The 15,543-nt window shown below is 41.0% G+C and overlaps 2 protein-coding genes across 3 annotated transcripts; both read left to right on the top strand.

The window, feature by feature from the left end:
* The first annotated feature begins 2,482 nt into the window (after positions 1–2,482).
* On the top strand, positions 2,483–7,333 carry LOC111981528 (uncharacterized). The gene is made up of 3 exons (XM_024012823.2): positions 2,483–2,540; positions 3,163–3,325; positions 3,535–7,333. Exons 2-3 carry the CDS (start codon positions 3,171–3,173, stop codon positions 5,243–5,245), a joined length of 1,866 nt encoding a protein of 621 aa, XP_023868591.1. The 5' UTR covers positions 2,483–2,540; positions 3,163–3,170; the 3' UTR covers positions 5,246–7,333.
* LOC111981526 (uncharacterized) lies at positions 6,173–13,987 on the top strand. 2 transcript variants are annotated; one of them, XM_024012822.2, is made up of 4 exons: positions 6,173–6,261; positions 6,370–6,434; positions 9,546–9,690; positions 10,372–13,987. In XM_024012822.2, exons 3-4 carry the CDS (start codon positions 9,554–9,556, stop codon positions 13,619–13,621), a joined length of 3,387 nt encoding a protein of 1,128 aa, XP_023868590.1. In that variant the 5' UTR covers positions 6,173–6,261; positions 6,370–6,434; positions 9,546–9,553; the 3' UTR covers positions 13,622–13,987. The 2 variants fall into 2 exon arrangements, with proteins under 2 accessions (XP_023868590.1, XP_023868589.1); XM_024012821.2 differs by lacking the exons at positions 6,173–6,261; positions 6,370–6,434 and adding an exon at positions 8,745–9,125.
* Positions 13,988–15,543: the final 1,556 nt, after the last annotated feature.

The following is a 15,543-nucleotide window of genomic DNA, read 5'->3' as shown; positions in this document are numbered from 1 at the left end:
GACTTCAATGCATAATTAATATGATTCACCAATACATTTCTTGGTAGACCAAAAAATATTGCTATTAGGTGGTAAATTGTTGTTTGTACGTTGTTTGCTGCAAAATKTTGAACTAAAACGGACGACTGTAACTAAGACTGTGTATGTTAATACAATCAAACTAGCAAGGGCAATGATCACAAGTCAATCATAACGTGGCTAATAGGCTAGTGCACATGTGTCAAACACAAGGCCCGTGGGCCAAATAGGACACTCAAGTGAGTATAAATGAGTCAACAGTTGAGTCCTCTTCTTTATGAAATTACAGCCTGATCTGTGAATTCAACTTCAATTGAGGCTTTCCTGTGTTCCATTAACAGCGCGCAGCAGATGGAAAGTGTACAGACACATGCCACAGTCATAACTAGGCTACTAAAATGTTGCCGTCTGGCTTCAGTTTTTAAAGTTTGACAATGAATAACCAAAAAACAAAACCTGCAACTAAACACCATGCAAAAGAGAAACATGTAGGCCTATTACAGCAACATTTGAGCAGTAGCCTAGGCTGGCTACTCAACTGCATGACATTTTGAATGCACCATAAAGCAATGCTGCATTCAACTGCACCGCTGATCCATACAGTGCAAAAAAATGAAAAACATGTTATATGTTTACATGTTACAACAACCTAAAATGTTTTAGTTATTTTGAATTATTAAATACTTTTTGATTAGGGTCGCAGCATATTCTGCACATCTGCAAGCATAGCAAAGGCTGGACAAATATAATTTCTCTTATTTTGTTTTAATATGTTAAAATGCTATATACAGCATCTTATGTACATAAGTAGACATTATACAATGTCATATTTTTCAAATAAAACAATTGCCAGTTTGGGTTGCAGTTGCACATGTTTTTGTAAAGACAAATGGGCTATGTCTGGCCCGTGAATGTGTTGTTTTTTCAATATGGCCCGTGTGCTGATTGAGTTTGACACCCCTGGGCTATTGTATCTACTTATTTAACTAGCTATTTATTTAGYTAGCAAGCTAAAAACACAGAGCCTAACGTTAGCTAGCTTGCTAGCTGTCTGGGAGAATGTCGTGTCATTGGAGGAGTGGGTGAGTGACTGACTTTTTCCCCTCATATCATTTTGAGGTGGCTACAGCTATAGATGCTGCTGGTGTCATTTAGTTAGCAAGGAATGTGAATTGCTTTGCTAGCTAGCTATGCTGAACTTGAACGACTGTTATCCACAGTTAGCATATCTCTTAGTTGTCAATCAGATGTATTTGGCATCATTCAAATGGGCAGGCAAATTCCAATTCAGTTGTCAAACCGTGGGTTGGGACGAGCATGCATTGGCAGGCAAGCTGCAGAAGGACGAGCAGGCTACTATTCTCCGTCTTTTATCAGTGCAATTTTGACCGCCAACTACCTGAAAAAGTTTGAGAGGGTTTATCTAATGTTCCCTCATTAGATTTTCGCTCATCTCGCATTAGTTGTTAATCTTGTTGTTGTTGATGTGCATAGGCAACTGAGGTAGAGAGAGCCTACCTTTTCATGGTTGTTTAATCAATAGGATTGTGAAGTTCCCAAACGTAAGAGGACTCCCGTGGTATTTACATATTCGCAGAAATCCATTCAGGTGGCTTTTGGCGAATGCGTTCTAATGATTTAAAGTCGCGCTGTTGCTACTGCTTGTTAACACACAGTTCAAAGTGAATGATGGCAGGCCCGTTTGGCAAATGGCTTATTTGCATATAGGTCTACTGTAGCTCTGATTGGCTATGGCGCACCGGTCTGMGTATACTTTTTATTAGGTTTTATTTATTGCCGTGTATATTAATGGTCCAAATGCACATCCATTTCCCCACTCTATATGTTGCTCTAGAATTGTCCAAAATGCCTTACTATATATCATTCCCAAACATTCTATGAATGTATGAAAATGTGAAAATGACCATATCTCTATGCTGTCAGTTCCACTTTAAGAGATCACAGCTTTTGGCAAATAATTGAATAAGAGATCAATTGTAAAATGTAAATATAACAATAATTTTCTTTCATAGAAATTTACACGCAAAAAACAATGTCAAGATGTAAAAACAATGAAAGACTAAACACTATCATGTATTATCTCTGATATAAAGTTAACACAGGTTAAATGTAATAGTGGACTATAGTATTAAAGTTCCACAAGAAAATATACATTTTACTCTACGATTGACAATGAGGTTGTTTAATTTGAACTCTCTCTGAAATTTCTGAACTCAATAAGACTTTTGTAAGTAAGTAGCGTGGGAAGACCATAAACCATTTGAGGAAAATGTGGGTGAGGACTCAGATTACCCTTAAACTCAGTGTTATAAACTGCATGGAATTTATGGTGTGTTATGGATATTTGAAAATAATGTGGAAATGCTTGTATTTAAATCTTAAAGGCGTAATCCATAATTTGATTCAGCCCAAATGCCAGTGAGTTTCTTAGCCAATCGAAGCATTGGGGGCGGGTCTTAAACAAGCACAAACACCGTTCCCACTCAGAGTGAAGGAGAAAGGTAGGGACATTGTATTTATTTATTTATTATTCAGTTATGAACAATAGTCCCATTGAGATATAAATCTCTGTTTTATGGGAGCCCTAGCTAAGAAGTAAAGGCTAGATAGTCTGTGTAATGGATTATAAAGTCTGTAAAGTAGATAAGGCCTGTTTTTCTGTACTAGCTAGCTAGATAGTGTTAGCCTCAGTGACTATTTAGGGTGTTCAAGGAACAGCTGTTGTTGCTCTACCAAAAATAGCTGCTGTAGATATGGACACTTATTCCGGAGAGTGGCTTGCATGCATATCAATAAATCAGACCTGTGCCAGAAATGATTGTACATCATAGTTTATTTGAAAATACAGCTTCTGTCAATGAGTCCAAAATATTTGATGATAAATGTAAAACTATTGCCAAATAATAGATAGGCATTGCTCTTTGCTAAGAAGCAATTTWGTTTTTTGACCATTTTGATTGAAAACAATCACAGTAAGGTACTTCATTTTTACCCAGAAATGATTTGATATTGATATAAAAACGGCTGCATTGTGCCTTTAAAACTACACTCAACCCAGATCTGCAATAAATGAATGCCAGTGTCTTGACAATACTAACATGCTATGTGTTTTATTTCTGTCAGGAGGTGGCATGATGTCGTCAGACAGGGATAAAAGGGCTGTGTTTGGTAAAGGGATCGCGTTCGACCCCTGCCAGCTTCGAGACCCTTGGGAGAACAGAGCCCAGAAGATCAGTGAGAAGGGACAGCAGGAGAAGGAGGGGCAGGAAAATAGAGACCTGAATCGGTAAAATCACAAAACAAATGTAATACATGAACACACAGACTTTCAGAAAGACCAGACAGACAGACATGGGGGTTGTTGAGGTCTGGTCTGTTTCGTGGTCTGCCTCTAATTTTCTCCCCATTCTCAACACTATTCTTGATCATCTCCTCAATAATGCTATGGTGTTGTTTTTTTTCTAATTCGCTATGGTTCTGTGTGTTTATCCGTAGGCTTATTAAAGAGCGGCACATTCGACTGATGGCATTGGAGAAGAAAGGAAAGGGCAGAAAGATGGTGTATTGTCCTCTACAGAAACGGTTTAGGCTTGATCCTCCACTAGACGCAGCCCCGCCTCCACCTCCACCCCCACCCACTCCCAAGAAATCACCACGACGGGTGAAGATAGAGATCCCCAAGCCAGTGGAGAAGAAGCCCACCCCACCTAAACCATCACCTCCTCCTCTGCCCAAAGTCATTCTCTCATACAAAGACTTACAAAGACGATCTGAGGGAAAATGGTGGAGGAGTATTAGGGATAGAGAACTACCGAATGGTCCAAGTGAATGGTCAAAGCCCTTTAAGTGTCGACCACTGCAGTTCAGTAGAATCCTTTACGACCAAACAATGTCCTGGCAGCGGGGATGGCCAACGTTCAGCCGGGAAAAAAGCAACAAACTACTGAAAGTTAAACCTTTGGATGACAAAGTTAACCTTAAAGAGTGGAAGGATTCTTGGAAGATGTCCAGGCCTTTACCCAAGCAGCACACAGAAAACAGGGGCATTACAGAAAAAGTAAAGGCTTTCAGAGAGTGGCAGAATCGCTTGGTAATCAGCAGAAATAGAACATCTACGGCAGTGGAGAAGAAAGGAAAGAGCAGCGACATGTCTAACTTCAGGTCTAAAGTGGCACCTCCACCAACTATACATAAATCTGAGCCACCAACTCATAAGAAACATGAACCACTCCTTCAGCTGAGGAAGGAGAGCTCTGAGGAAAATAAGCCCACCGCACACAAGAGCGCAAAGCCCCCAGGCCCACAACCCAAGGAGAAGAAGCTGCTTGCCAGAAAACCGTCACCTCCTCAGGATGACACAGTAAATCTTCCATGGTGGAAGAAAGTTTGTCGGACGTCCAAACCTTCACTCAAGCAGCACACAGAGAATCAGATGATTGCAGAAACTGTGAAGACAGGGACGGGCGATGACATGTCTGACTCCAGAAAAATTGTGATGAGCCTTGACAATGATGCTGACATTGAAGCAGCACATTTGGAGTCCAGGTTTGGAGACCAGGTTTGGAGGCCAGGTTTGGAGGCCAGGTTTGGAGGCCAGGCCAAGGTGGTACCTCCACCCACACTACCCACAAAGAAACGTGAACCACCCAAGAAATCGCAGTTTGATGCCCCCCAAAAAACTCAGACTTCATCGGACATACTTAATGTCGATAAATGGTCAGAAGCCTGGAGGACTCAACCACTGTTGTTGAACATTAAAGAACAAGTATCTCTGGAGGCTTGGGAGCAGGAATGGCCAGAGTTCACAGAGGAACAATGTGATAAACGACTGAATGCTAAGCCTTTGGATGACAATGTAAATCTTACAGAATGGGGGGATGCTTGGAAGACTCCCAAGCCTTTAGCCAAGCAGCACACTGAGGACTTGACGGTTACAGAGACAGTAAAGCCCAAAGCCTTGACAGGTTGGAGAGAGGCAAGGAGGCTCTCTGGTGACAATGTTCAAAATAATCCTCCAAGTCTGAAGGATTGGCGTGACTCGTGGAGTTTCTGCCAAGAACATCGCTGGTGGAAGGTTTCTATGGACTCCCAGATGTCAAAACAACTTTTTTCCCATCTAAGGAAAAGGGGCGGAGGGCTTTTTTTGTTTTGTTTTTTGTTTTTGTTTCTTTGTTTTCTTGGACACAATACAGACTGGGGACAATAGGACTTAATTACCATGACAGCCATGAAGCAAGCAAACATTACAAACAAATAAACAACACAACACATTTAGGTTAAGACATGAAAACAATGACAACCATGCATTACTACCATTATAACCTAATTAACTTAAAGTAACTTTTTAAAGACCAAACTCGAAGAAAAATGTTAACGGTATGTGATGGGACATGTGAGGAAAGGAAAGGGAAGGAAAAGAAGGCTGTTAAAAAGTAAGATGTTATGGCAAGGATTTTGTAAGGTATATGTATGCAGATGGGATTAGACTGGGGGAGATTGTGGGCTGAGGGCCTTTGGGTAATGTTTTTGTCAGCAGATAAACTTTAGAAAAGATGGTGGATAAATGAAGTCTTACTCAGGCCGTTTACCATTGGGGGAAAAATGGTCACAGTTCTGGTCTACTTACTAAGGAGTGGCTCTCGGGTCTGGTATAATTAGTTMATTGACTGTACTGTATATGAACCAGAAAAAATGAAGGAGTGAGATGTTTTGCTTCCTCCTCCGTCTCTGACTGTAGGCAGTTCCTACTCCTATCAGGACCCAAACTGACAGAGCTGCACTAGTTGACTTCAAGAAAACCGAAGAAGCTTTCTTTTCAGATATGTAGTGTTTGATATTAGCAAATGTGGAACACATTTTATTTTTAAGTGGGCAAGGATGTGACAGGGTGTAGCTGATATTGTTGAGTTAATTAACATAGTCATGTTACATGCCTCCTATTGGTCTGTTCGAACTGATTCTTTGTGTTTTGTCTTAATTGATTGCAGGTGTGACTGCGGAGCATGCATCTCCTGTTATCTTAAAATGGCTGCATTTCCTGCCAACCAGGAAGAGGAAAAAGGAGCCGCTGCTACCTCCAAGTCCTCAGACTAGCTCTAGCCTATGGACTGAACTGCCAATCACAGTTGAAAATAATTATATCTAGTCTCTGTGTTTATTGTGAAATTCTGAGTACATCTTGTCGGATCAGTGTCTGTGAGGACTTGGAGACAGTCAGCAAAGGTAATTCTTGTTTTTTTGTGGGCTTGGTTATTCCATGCATGTAGCACTTTAAAGTCTTTCAGACTTTTTTGAGAGTGATGAATGCAATTTTTGTTTCACTTAATACAGTTTGCTGTGCGTGCACTATAGATGGGTTGGCTGATAACGTCACAAACAATTCGCACGTTTCAATGGTGAGTTGTGATTCTGGATGGCCAGATAGCTTCCAACAATGACAAACTGCCTGTGGGGAATCGTAAGTGACTAGTTTCGTGTTCTTTATGTGTCTTGTTGAGGTGTTTTGACTGATTTCATGTCAATGTTAATAGGGCAAAAATTTGCTAGCTAGCAAACCAACAGTAGCAATGTATTTGAAACAAGTGCTCATTGTGTAAATGTATGTTTTCAATAAACATTGACAACATGTCAATTATATTTATTCAATCTAAGCCAACCGTTTGTTTTGCCCCATAGCTCTGCATGTGCTGGTTGCTAAACAACCAACCTGTCTATAGTTGCTGTGCTTTGAGATACCTTYACTAGCCTTAATTGAATATTGCATTTAAACACTGAAGTCTTACATGAATGCTCTGTTGTACTAGACACAACTGTAACCTTGAAATAACAAAATATTGCTTGTAATAACATTAAAGAGGGGCTGAACTTGCCGATTCCACCTGGGATTTTTTTGTTACTCATTAAGAAAAATGTCATRTGTCTTTAGAGTTGTGGTTCAATGTGGGTGTGCTATGTTTGTCCCTCTTCAGTCACTGCCCCAAACAGGCCACCATACCAACTGGCTTATCAACTGCGAGATGCAGCATGTCAACGTGATTGGTCAGGGAAGCCTCGATCGTACTGGATTTCCTGCATTCTAGATGTAGCTATCTTTAATAAATTGTTTGTGATGCTAATGTTAGCTCACAAATCTGAGGATGTTTGAAAGCCCATTCTGTTTAAAAAAACAAACTTGTATATTCTTTCAAAATAACATTTCTGACTATCTTAAATGATATATTTTCTAAACAAGTCCAAGGTGTTGTGTGCTAATGGTTAGTTCGGCTGTCTGTAAATAAATGGGTGGGTAAGTTGATCCTGGTGAGTGATTGGATAGCGTGACCTGCAGCACACTGGGCAGCTGTTATCCGGAGGATTTGATTACTGCCAGTCGTGATTAGACTGCCATGCAGTGAGCCAATGGGGGCAGGATTTAAATCACAACCCAACCCTCATGTTAAGTTTTGACATCCTCAGTTACACAAATCTCACAACTCTGTTTTGGAATATATTGACTTTATGACCAATTATCCTACTTACAGATTTTGGTACTGGAATAATTGTTTCTGACTGAAATCGATGCCGCAAATCATTTAACCAGAGAAGAGGGTTCTTGCGCTCAGTTGCACTTTAAATATTTGTTAATTTAAATCAATTTTGTGATACTGTGTAGTGCGCTTTMCATGATTCAGTACTAATTTCAAGTGTATTTTTCACTGCTCTATACTTAATTTTTTTTGTTGTTGCTTGAGGACCTTCCCTCTATGCTACTTTTTAAATGGTGTAGTCAGCAGGAGCAGCTATTTGAATATTCTTTTGTTCATAACGTTTGAAAAAAAAAAAAAAACATATGGAGGAGACTTTAGACTAAACAACTTATGCATGTATTAATGTAAATTGAAAAATGTTTGGCAAATTTGGCCTCAAAGTTCTGATGAGGTTGTTCATGTTCACTGGGATATGAATTCCAGGAATGTCTACTGGGCCACTTGTCCCATGAAGGGCACACCACACGGACTCAAAGTTGGAGTGTTTTAGGGAACCCAGGGTAAGTAATGAGCACTTGTCATAGTGACGTTATGACAAAACCATCCAATCCTGTAAAAATAGATCAGTGTCATCGTGGTTTAAATAGAGCACAGAACCATCCAGACCTGACAGAGACATATTGTCACGATAGTCATAARGAGTGGAACAAGATGCCATCCTTTTATTTGGAATAGAAAACTCAAAGGGGGAAAAAACAAAGCGAACAAACGAAACGTGATGCTCAAAATAGTGCACACAGGCAACTATACCTAGAGAAGATCCCACAAAGCACAATGGGGAAATGGCTACCTAAATATGATCCCCAATCAGAGACAACAATAAACAGCTGCCTCTGATTGGGAACCATACCAGGCCAACATAGACATTTAATTCCCCTAGATAACCCACCCTTAATCACACCCCGACCTAACCAACATAGAGAATAAAAAGCTCTCTATGGTCAGGGCGTGACACATATAAACCATTTTTATCCAAGAGACATTGATTTTACAATTTATAACATATAGTGGATTACAGAATGAATGAGTTTACTCTACAAGTATCATGGTTATTTAAAGCCCCTTAACTCAATGCTTTTGCAAATTGAAATACAATACCAGTTTGTAGCATGGGAAGAGCTAAGCATATTAGGGAAAATAAAATAATGGAGGTGAGGAAAAGTCAGATTGAGGTTGTTATTTAAACAAATACATTCAATTTCACTTCTCCTGAATTTTTAAATATCCTTTTTCTTCAGCATCATAGGCTACATAGAACTCATGGCATGGCCATATGATATTTCACTTTTCTCATATTTCAGTGGAACTGTGTGTCTCTGTAATGAATCTACAGTATAAACCACAACCTGGGATTGGATTCATCCCATGATTGAAGCTTCTTCAGTTTCTCAGCCAATTATAGCACAGGGGGTGAGCCAGTTTGGCAAGTCACACAGACAAGAAACTGTGCGCTGTACACAGTAAGGGAGCAAGGGAGGAAGATTCTATATATTTATCGTTCATCCAGACCAGTGACATTGGGAAAGGAATCTATTTTTTCACGGGAGCCCTGGCCAAGAAGTAAGAGCTAGCTAGTCTTTGTTACGGATCATAAAGTTAGTGAAATTCAAAACCAGTTATTTTGTGTTATTCCAACTAGCTAGCTTGGCTGTTTATGGTGTCCATGGAACAGCTGTTGCTCTCCCAAAAATAGCTGCATCTTTTATGGGCACTTACATAGGCTTTTACACTGCACTTGGACTGTATACATGTATTTGTATTTGATGAATTTGGAGCATTAAAATTGTAATTTTTATTCCTGTATTATTGTGTTTGCACTGGGTAGACATGCCTTTTTTTTGTGGCAAATAACTCTTGAACCTGAACTCTTATACTCTTGAACTTATACGAGCCTTAATATTTATGTCATTCATTCATGCATACCAGTGTCTCTGGGCTACACTAAAATGGTGTTATACACGCTATGTGTTTTCTTGTCAGGAGGTGGCATGATGTCGTCAGACAGGGATAAAGGGACAGTGTACGACAGCTTCCAGCTCAGGAACCAATGGGAGAACAGAGCTAAGCAGTTCAGTCAGAAGGGACAACTGGAAAAGGAGAGACAAGGAAAGAGTGCCTTGAATGGGTAAGACTGGTCATACAATGACTCACAAATTTATTTTGAGAAAAGTTATCTTCCAAAAAGTGAACTATCACTTCAAAGTTCATCAACTATATTCATGGTTTGGATTCAAATGCATATTTCTTAAGACAGTGTGGCATCATATCCTTATCCACTCGTTCTTAAAGCATGTCAATCTTTGAATGCCCAGGGACCTATAGGAACAGCTTTGTCAGTCATAACACCTTGATAATGCGTGTGCAATTAAGCAAGGCCTGAGGGGGTGTGTTATATGGCCAATACACCACGACTAAGGGCTGTTCTTAAGCAAGACGCAACGCGGAGTGCCTGGATATAGGCCTTAGCTGTGGTATATTGGCCATTTATCGCAAACCTCTGAGGTGCCTGATTGCTATTATACACTGGTTACCAACGTAATTAGAGCAGTATAAATAAATGTTTTGTCATACCCGTGATATACGGTCTGATATACCACGGCTGTCAGCCAATCAGCATTCAGGGCTCGAACCAACCAGTTTATAATATGTAATACATTGCAATGCATTATAACATTTCATGCTGGCTTTAAAAACAATTTAATTGTTTTTAAAAAGTGACTATTGACTAACAACCTACAGTATAAGGGCAGTTAATATTATTGTGTTATTATAAAAATTTACCCTGCTGTGGTGCTGTCTTCCACAGGCTTTACAAAAAGTGGCAGTCTCGCCTGGCGAACAAAAATGGAACCCCTACGGCAGCGGAGAAGAAAGGAAAGGGCAGCGACATATCTGACTTCAGAAAGGTTGCGGTGATCCCAGACATTGATGCTGACATCGAAGGAGCCATGTTTAAGGTGGTACCACCACCAAAGATTCCCAAACCTGCTCCATCCCCACCACCACCCAAAAATAAACCACCCAAGAGGGCAAAGCCCCAAGTTCTCAAACCAGCCGGAGGCTGGGATGAGTCATGGAAGAGCCTGAAGCCCCCAGAGCAGGAAGTCCAACCTGAGGAAAAATGGTGGAGGGATTTTAAGCCAGATAGATACCTACCTCTCAGCGAATGGGCAAGGCCCTTCAAGTGTCGACCACTGTTATTCAGTTTCATCCTTCACCAGCTAACAGAGTTGTGGCAGCGAGGATGGCCAGTGTTCAGCCGGGAACAAAGCAACAAACTATTGAAAGCTAAGCCTTTGGATGTCGAAGTAAACCTTCCAGGGTGGGAGGACGCTTGGAAGACATCCAAATCTTTATCCAAGCAACACATTGAGAACCAGATGATTACAGAAACAGTACAGCCCAAAGCCTTCTTCCCAGGCTGGACAGAATCTTGGAAGGTCGCAGGTGAAAATGTCCAAAACAGTGGCCGATATCTGAGGGATTGGCACGAGTCCTGGAGTTTGTGCCAAGAACACCACAGGTGCAAGGCCCCCATAGACTYCCAGTTGATGTCAAAACATGTGTTGTCCGATGAGTTGTTGATCTCCCAGCTTGATGAGGATATCCCATCTTCATCAGATTGGATAGAGTCCTGGAAATCTGTGAAATGTCAGCCCCAGTCCCAAGAGTCCCAGTCAGAACCCAAAGGGACTGAATTAAAGGTAGAAATGTCCCATGTGCCACTGCATCTCCAGTTCCACAAGCTTAACACATCTTTCTCAAACTGGCACAAGTCTTGGAAAGTGTCAACTGCAAATAACGAAGCAATTGAAGATGGATGGAAAGGTTCCTGGAAGATATGTAGTCAGCATCAAAATGACACAAAAGCCCAAAGAGATGTTGTGTTTTTCTCAAATAAGTACAAGACCCAAAAGTTCCGGGGTGTCGACAGCATGCCTCAGAGTGAATGGTCTAAATCCTGGAAGACCCCCATGCCTCCCCAACATACTTTCTTGCCAGGTTGGAAAGAATCTTGGAAACAAAACAGCAATCCATATTGGAAGGATTGGCATGAGTCCTGGAGGTTGTGCCAAGAACACCACTGTTGCAAGTCCTTTATGGACTCCCAGTACTGCCATCATGCTATGATGATGTCAAAATGCTTGCTGACCAATGAGCTGTTGAGCTCCCAGCTTGATGAGGAGATCCCATCTTCATACGAGTGGATAGTGTCCTGGAAATCTGTGAAACCTTATCCTCAGTCCCAGTCAGATTCAGAAGAAACTGAATCAGAGTTGGAAATGTCCCATGTGCCACTGCATCTTCAGTTCTACAAGCTTAACACACCCTTCTCAAACTGGCACGAGTCTTGGAAAGTGTCAACTGCGCAAGCTGTAGCAGGTAAAGACGAACAACAGCATTCTTCAACAGAATGGACTGATTCCTGGAAAATATCTTGGACGAACCTAAATAAAAATTACTTAAAACCCCCAACGGATGTTGTATTTTTCTCAAGGCATAAGACTGAACGTTTCTTGAGTGTTGACTGTATGGTCCAGAATGAATGGTCTGAATGCTGGAAGACCATCAAGCCTACCCAATACACTGAGACACAGGAGGAGGAGGAGGAAAAAGATAGCCATTCTGATTCCTCTAAACATTTGTCACATCTAATAGAGATTCCTTTGAATGATTGGGCAGAATCATGGAGGTTCAAGCCAGAGGACGAGAGCCCCACCTCACCCAAGACGGCACAGCCCCTAGCCCCAAAACCAGAGGAGGAGATGCTGAAAGCCAGCACACCATCACCTCCTCAGCCTTACAAATACAATCTTAACCAGGCAATCTGGGGTGATTCCTGGAAAATCCTGAAGCCCCCACAGAAGGAAGGCCCATCTGAGAAAAAATGGTGGAGGGCGTTTAAGCAGGACAGAAACCTACCTTTCAATGAATGGGCAAAGCCCTTCAAGTGTCGACCACTGCTATTCAGTCGCTTACTGCACACACAAACAACATCCTGGCAGCAGGGATGGCCAGCRTTCAGCCGGGAACAAAGCAACAAACTACTGAATGCTAAGCCTTTGGATAACAAAGTAAACCTTCCGGAGTGGGAGGATGCTTGGAAGACACTCAAGCCTTTACACAAGCAGCATGCTGAGAACAAGATGATTACAGAAAGAGTACAGCCTGATGACTTCTTGCCAGGTTGGACAGAATCTTGGAAGGTCGCAGGTAACAATGTTCAAAACAACAATCCATATCTGAAGGATTGGCGTGAGTCCTGGCGTTTTTGTCATGAACATCACTCATACAGGACCTCCATAGACTCCCAGAATCGGCAGTATCTCCCAATATCACTAAAACACAAGCTGTCCAATGATCTGTTGATCTCCCAACTTGATGAATACATTACGTCCTCACCAGAAGGGGTAGAGTCCTGGAAATCTTTGAAAAATCAACCTCAGTCCCAGTCAGAGCCCGAAGAAATTGAATCAGAGATAGATATGCCCGATGTGCCACTGCATCTCCAGTTCCACAAGATTAACACACCTTTCTCAGACTGGCGCCAGTCTTGGAAAGTGTCAACTGCAGAAAGTGAAGGCGAAACACAACAGAGAGAATGGCATGGTTCCTGGAAGATATATTGTCCRAATCTGTCAAAAAACAACACAAAAGCCCAAAATGATGTTGTGTTTTTGTCCAATAAGCATAAGACTTACAAGTGCCTGGGTGTCGATCATGCTGAAGACAGCATGCCTCAGAATGAATGGTCTGAATCTTGGAAGACACAGCAGCAGTTGGAGGACTGGGCAGAGTCTTGGAGGTTATCTGTCGCCCCAGAATCCAACAACTCAGTATCACTGGACCGGTGGAAACAATCATGGAGACTCTCAAACCCAAATCACCCACATCAGCTTAACCAGGGCACAGAGCCTCTCATACACAACGGCCCCAAACACCACATGCAACTCCACGAGGTTGAACTTCCCCAGGCAGAATGGAGCAACTCCTGGCAGTACCTCAAGTCAGACACTCTGGATCCTAACACGAAGAAGAAAACAGACATACAGTAGAACATTATAACATGTACATCAAATGATCAGATGTGTATTTGATCCTATACTATTTTTACTTAATGTTAATATACATACTTGTTAAATGTCTTATTACTGGAAACATTGGGGTGTGACGAGCAGAATTCTCTGCTGCAGAGAAGAGGTTGGGGTGGATGAAGTCTATAACACGTGGTTTGCATAGCTGTTGGAAACTTTAAACCTAATCTCAACCTATTCTAATTACTTCCATTCTATTGAGTGAAATGTTGTTTTCTACCTGCTGTTGTTGCTACTTCTATTGTTGCTGGTTGTCTTTGTGACTAAATGAATGCTTGATTGACGAACACTTTATCCATCTGGGATTAATAMATATATTTAATTATATTAATTGCTAAAGTAACATCAATGTTGAAGGTTTCTCTCAAATTGCCAGAGCGTTCACCAGGACTGAACTGGGATCTTGTAACGATGTGCGCTGAGAGTCGGGAAGAAAGTCCAGGGAGTGAGTGTTTTAAATAAACGCAACTAAATACAAAACAAGAAACATGCACAGACATGACACTGGAACAGAAACCAAAGGGAGTGACACATATAGGGCAGGTAATCAAGGAGGTGATGGAGTCCAGGTGAGTCTGGCACCATAACGAGCAGCCTGGTGACCTAGAGGTGTCACGCCCTGACCATAGAGAGCTGTTTATTCTCTATGTTGGTTGGTTCGGGGTGTGATTTAGGGTGGGTTATCTAGGGGAATTGTATATCTGTTGGCCTGATATGGTTCCCAATCAGAGGCAGCTGTTTATCGTTGTCTCTTATTGGGGATCATATTTAGGTAGCCATTTCCCCATTGTGCTTTGTGGGATCTTCTCTAGGTATAGTTGCCTGTGAGCATTATATTAGCGGCACGTTTCTTTCGTTTGTTCGTTTGTTTGTTTTGTTCTTTAAAGTTTTCTATTCCATAATAAAGGATGGAAACATACCACGCTGCATCTTGGTCTACTCTTTATGACGAATGTGACAAGAGTCTGGAGAGGGAGCACACGTGACCGATCTGAATTCAGGACAGGCATTTCTAACACAAAAAACTAAATAATCAACATTCTGTCCAAAAACAACCATTTAGACAGGACCACTGGGCTAAAGATGGACCAGCTCATCTGGCATTTGGGCAAACTTTTGGTGTTCACCTTTTGACATTTTTCTGTTCCAGGCTATTATTATCCAACACATCTTCATGTAACATGAGAGAACATTGAACATGTGTCATATATAGTTCCATGGGAAAGCGGGGCATAATGACAAAACCAATCATCTGCACAGTGGCATAAAGTACTTACACTAAGTAAAAATACTTAAGTACTACTTAAGTAGTTTTTTGAGGTATCTGTACTTTACTATTTCTATTTTTGACAACTTTTACTTCACTACATTACTTGAGTTATTTTCTATTAATTTTACTCAAGTATGACAATTGGGTACTTTTTCCACCACTGCAATGCATAAATATATCACAGAGACACCCTAGGTGTAAAATAAATGGAATACTGAATAGCTAGTCTGTAGCGTCCACAGGAGGGTAATATCAAACATGTCAAGATTACCCAAATCATGATATCAAACTAAACCAAACCATCAATACAGAGAAACTTTAGTGCCTTGGAGACTCTAGGTCATGGTTCTTAACCTCACCTAGATGGAGTTCAACAACAAAGTGAAACATTTTATTCTACAAATGTCAATGTTTTATTATGGTTGTTTAATTTGCCTCTGAACACAATATGGCTTTTGCAAATTGAAATATAATCAAAAGTTTGAAGCATGGGATGAGCTAAGCCCAATAGGCGAGAAATGGAGTTTATGATAAATCAGATTGAGGTCTACAAACAAATAGATTAAATGTCACTCCTAAATTATAAAATGCACTTGTGCTCAGTATTGCAATT

Source organism: Salvelinus sp. IW2-2015, linkage group LG20, assembly GCF_002910315.2.
Source record: "Salvelinus sp. IW2-2015 linkage group LG20, ASM291031v2, whole genome shotgun sequence".
NCBI classification, from domain to species: domain Eukaryota; kingdom Metazoa; phylum Chordata; class Actinopteri; order Salmoniformes; family Salmonidae; genus Salvelinus; species Salvelinus sp. IW2-2015.
The sequence above is the reverse complement of the archived record's forward strand: the minus strand, read 5'-3'. Positions and strand labels throughout refer to the sequence as shown.

Excerpts from the sequence above, each read along its gene's own strand:
- LOC111981528 (XM_024012823.2), top strand. The coding sequence starts at position 3,171 with ATGATGTCGTCAGACAGGGATAAAAGGGCTGTGTTTGGTAAAGGGATC. Across the intron at positions 3,326-3,534 it reads GAAAATAGAGACCTGAATCG|GCTTATTAAAGAGCGGCACA; the intron begins GTAAAATCACAA and ends GTTTATCCGTAG.